Genomic DNA, 5,159 nt, shown 5'->3' with positions numbered 1-5,159 from the left:
TTCTACACCACTAGACTACTGCTGCTGAAAGGAAAGCTGTTAACGTCAGCCTGCAAGTCTTAATTTGCAGTAGCACATGTTGGAATTGTTTTATAAGGTCTATTCTCTCCTACTTGGCATTATAAACTCCCCACGTGTGTCAGCACAGCAAATAAGACATGACCAAACAACGCAGGGAATTCACAGATGTTGGCAGCCAACGTACTAAAGAAGAAGCAGCCAGTCTGTGCTGCAGTTTGTTTGTGCTAGATTTAAAATGTATATATAATGACAATAAAAACGTTTATTGCAGCAACTGTTGGCATCTGTAATCTGCCTCCTTCCTTCCCTTCTCACCTGTAGGACACCTTTTCTTCATCCTGCACCTCTGTGTCTCGCTGTGGGACGGGCAGAATGATGCCGCTTTCTCTTCCGGCGCTCTCCCGGACGGGCCGCCCCCCCGGGTCCTGGTCTGCTTGCCCCACCTGAAGCCGCAGGGGACGCCGTCACGGAGACAGACACTCCAGTCGCTCCACTCCCCCAACGGAGCCAGGAGACAGTCCTCTAGAAGGCAAGAGCATTAAGACTTTTTTAAGGCCAGACTCAAAAGATAGCATTTTACAAAACCACATAACTGAAAAGAAGCCAATATTGGGGAAAACAAGAGGATTGCAGTAGCCAAGTACTCAACATGTTTCCCATGTGATGAATCCATGGACCCTTAAAGGGTCATTTCGTTGTATTTTCCAACCTGAACCCTATTTTTCAATTGGTGTGTAAGTGACTAATGTGAACAAAAACCTTTAAAAAATGTCCAGTATTGAGAACGCTGTAACGGGCAGCAAAGACTTTTAATCATATAGCGCACTAAAAGTTCTGTTTTTGCCGCTGACAAGCTCAGATTATTATGTTAAATGTCTGAAAACAGGACGCAAGGAATCCCTACAGAGGTCGACCTTTTTGTTAAAGTGTAAGATCATTTTTGTTTAGCAAAAACTACTTTTAGCGAGTAAAGAGCCAGCATATTTCCACATGTAAATGGATGATTTAAGGGTTTTTTCAATCAAACCAGAGAAGTGATTGTTGGACCAGGGGAAAGACGTACCAAGATGGCTTTTTATTTAGTTTCTGTCAACTTTGAATGGAGTATCTTTTAAAATGCTAAAACTGCTGTTTATTTAAATGGAGTCTGGTGGTGAGTTTGGCAAGTTCATGGCTACAAAAAGAATCTTACTCAAAAAAGTCTATCTCTGTTGGCATAACATTGTCAGACACTTAGAATAATAATTTGAACATGTCAGCGGTAAAACAACACTTTTAGTGGCCGTAAATTGAAGGTGCGCAGTGGCCCATTAACTTACATTACAACGACTGCAGCGGTCTTGCTTAACATTGGACCGATGTCAAAACTTATTGTTCCCATCAGTCACTTAGACACAACAACATAGAATAGGATGTTAGCAATAGGGTGAAAAAACCCAGAAGTTACCCTGTAAGGGGCTTTTAAAGATGAAGAAAATAGTAACAGAAAAGAAAAGTTCTTCAGGCACTTTTAGGTGAAGACCACAGACTGTATAGATCATGGACGTCGTCTCTGTGATGTCCCCCATAGGTTTCTGACAGGTGAAGGCCCCCAAAAGTTTGAAAGGGGTCCAACTTTTTATGCCTGACTAGCCAAAGACTTTTAACAAGCATTTTTGATTCTCGGTCTAGGAGTACCAGAAGATATTTCCTTTTAATTGAAAAATGAATAATGTCTTATTTTGATTTTCAATAGAGAAATGCAAGGACTTAGATAATTAAGATAGATTAATTAAAACCAAAACCCATTGAGTAGTAACAACTTCCTCAGACTAATATTTTCTCCAGACCCCTGGCAACCACATTGCTATCATTTAAAATAGATGAATGCCAGCTGAAGCATTAATCACGGGACATTAAACTCAGAGTGACTGGTTGCTGATGAGTGATGTCACCCACAAAATCAGTCGCCGCCAGTTTTTCCACGCAGTCCACAACGGAAAAAACAGCAGACTCGGCCAGGAGGGTCCAACATTTCTTGGTAATCATCATTATCGCTGTCAGATTTGGGGTATAAAATAAATAGATTTCCAGTGACTGTTTTTTTGGAGTTGCTTGAGGTGTATACCAACAGTGAGACGTGAAACCTTAATATTCCCCTGAAAACCAGATGTGGTCACAAGGCCAAGGAACAATAGTAACTGCAGATGGTGCAGGTGGACGGCAGAGGGGGAATCTGGAGTCCCGAGCAGCACCGAATGATGAGTGAGTTCAACAATATATCACACTTACTTAGAAGGGATGGATGATGAGACAACGCGATATGAAGATGAATTCTAAAAGTTGTCTTGGTATTTTAAGGTGAATTGTGTTAAATTGAAAGCTTGGCTTCGTATAAGAAAAGAAAAAAAAAGAAGAAATGGAGTACATGCGTGTCCTCCGAACCAGACGAAGATAGGAAATAGTCCTCCAAAGAAAAATGAGAAATAGTTCAAACAAAATGTCCCAAAGGCAGAACTTGTAGCTTGGATTTGTCATTAAGCTGTCAGCAGCATTCAAAATGATTAGAAGTTAACTAACTTTGATCATGTCACTTCTTTTGGAACTATGATTTCATCTATACAAGTGTTTTATTAAAATGATTTCTTGGTTTCCTTGTTTAATGATCACCACTGCTACAAAGTGTAGTTCACCAAAACAGGTGCAATATATTAAAAGTCGCAGATTTTAGACTAAAATTGGCTTCATGCAAGATTGGAAAACCCACAAACTGATGAAATGCTCAGACATGAAATACTGCAGAAACGTTGCCAGAGAGGCAGACCATGGATAAAAAGTGTCTTCTGTTCAATAAATCTCTCAGGTTAGGATCATTGATGTGCATTTTATAGCTGGCTGGGGGTCAGTGCACTTTTAGTTCACACACTTTATAACAGGATACAAGTCACTGAAGGTCACAGTGTTAAACAGTGTACTACAAGAAGGTTATCTGGGTTTCAGCGTTCAACAATAAGTATATTATTTCCATTCACACTATAATTCTGGTTTTGAGTCTGGGTTGTATCTTCTACGGGTGATCAGTTGTAATTGAATTTATCAGTGTCAGACTTTCACATTTTTTCAGCACTATTACATCATCTATCAGCATCAGTTCAGTTTGACTAACTGACACATACATTTAGCAAGCATCTAGGCTACACACACATGGCAGACAGTGATCAGAAACTTGGATAAGGCCTTTACATGCTGTAGTATTCCAGTTTTGGTTGCATTTACTAGAATGTCCAGCTTTCTCAAAATATCTGTAAAGGCATATACAGGTGTCTGAAATGAGGATGCTGAACCAATGATCAGAACCTGGCCACTAGCGTGCCTGTAATCGGAGATTAAGACATAATTTAATGGATAAAGCCGGTGTTGTATGGTTTTTTCATCCAAGCCTCAAGCCAATTGGTTCCTACTGAAGAAATACATTTTTACAGCTCAACAATAGATCACAAATACATTTTTGCATTTTTTTTAAAGGCTCAGTAATTTCCTAAAACAGCTGGGCACTGTAGTTTTAAGCAACCATTACTTAAACAGAAACAGGAGGAAAGAATGAATTTGTTGGGGATTATTTTCAGCGGTGGATTAATCCACATCTGGTGCTCCAGTGTGGATCTGTGGCAGCAGGACGCTGTGTGTAGCACTGAGTCAGAATAAAGTACAGTGTGTGTTCATGGTGATAAAGGAACCTGTCGCCCAGTGCAACAGTGTGGCTCAGTGATGTGTTTTTAATAGTGGAGCTCTATGGCACAGAGGAATGATATCAGGCATTCATACACACAATACTATACAGGATCAATTTAACTTGACTGATGAATATCTTCAGATGTATCTTTCTGTTGCTCTCTGATAAGGCTAAAAAGCTCCCAGATTACTTCCATTGGTTTGGTAAATTCCTCAAATATTAATGCTGTAATAACTTACCGACGCAGTCTGTCTGGTGGGCGAAGGTTCCTCCTGGGCAGCGGGTCAGACACTTGCCTTTGTAGAGCTGGAAGCCGGGCTTACACTTGGTGCAGAAGTCCCGGCTGAAACAGTGCTCACAGTCCAAAGAGCGACACTCTGAGAGGAGGGAGAATGAACAATTTGGGTGAATTCAGGAGGAAACTACAGTTTCTTTTTCACCTATGTCACACTCCACACCCAGGTGGGCTGGACGGAAAGAAAGGATGGAGCTGTTTACACAAGTTATGGGAAAACTGAAGAAAACCATGAGCTCAGTCTTCTTCTCTCCTCTCCTGAAGAGCCCATCATGTTTTTTTAATCCTCTGTGTCCTACTTGGTTACTAGCAACTGCGTTGAAGAGGCGTGGAGGTGGTGTGTGATCGTGGAAGGCTTGTATCATGTAGACACATCGACAGTTTTGTTGTCATTTGTTGTAATTCCTCATGGGGATGACAGAAACTACGCGCTGTAGCTGTAACCATAGATATGGTAAATTAGAGAATGATCACATAATGTATATGTTGAGCTGTTGTCCCTAATGTGCTACCTTGTTAACTTCCCTCCAAAGGCTTTTATTTATATTCATCATACCATGTGTTTTTGTATCTGCATGCTGGTAGTGTGTATTTCAAAGACCATGACATATTTAAACTGTAAATGTTGTTTTCAGGTAGCAGTATTATTGACTTGTGGTAAATTCTTTCTGAGGCATCTTTCGGGTCGAATATATTTCTGAGTGAAGGAGACAAAAAACCATAGTCTGGAAATCCAGACCCAAATCCAAAAGATTAAGGGTCTGGGATATCACTGCACGCAATTGGATAACACTCCGACCAATCACAACAACACACAGGGTGGTGTATCCAGAGCCCAGTACGCTTAGCTACCAGCGGAGGTAACTGGTAGATTAGACTGTCATCTGTTCAGCTCGCCTCTGGCCCCGCCTATATCAGATACACCAATGTGATTGGTGCAGCTCGCCTCTGGCCCCGCCTACATCAGATACACCGATGTGATTGGTGCAGCTCGCCTCTGGCCCCGCCTACATCAGATACAACGATGTGACTACTGCAGCTCGCCTCTGGCCCCGCCTACATCAGAGACACCGATGTGATTGGTTCAGCTCGGGTACAAGAACATAGTTAATGAGCAGCATTACTCGATGC

General features: G+C 41.4%; 1 protein-coding gene across 1 annotated transcript in view; it reads right to left on the bottom strand.

The window, feature by feature from the left end:
- The window catches only part of rspo4 (R-spondin 4), a 41,851-nt gene that overhangs the window by 23,542 nt on the left and 13,150 nt on the right, over positions 1 to 5,159 (bottom strand). Inside the window, exons 3-4 of the mRNA XM_032512665.1 lie at positions 3,973 to 4,110; positions 337 to 543 (exon numbers count right to left, since the gene is read on the bottom strand). Of these exons, the coding sequence (XP_032368556.1) occupies positions 337 to 543; positions 3,973 to 4,110 (345 nt within the window). The remainder of the gene's footprint in view (positions 1 to 336; positions 544 to 3,972; positions 4,111 to 5,159) is intronic.

Source organism: Etheostoma spectabile, chromosome 4 (assembly GCF_008692095.1).
Source record: "Etheostoma spectabile isolate EspeVRDwgs_2016 chromosome 4, UIUC_Espe_1.0, whole genome shotgun sequence".
Lineage (NCBI taxonomy): Eukaryota > Metazoa > Chordata > Actinopteri > Perciformes > Percidae > Etheostoma > Etheostoma spectabile.
The sequence above is the reverse complement of the archived record's forward strand: the minus strand, read 5'-3'. Positions and strand labels throughout refer to the sequence as shown.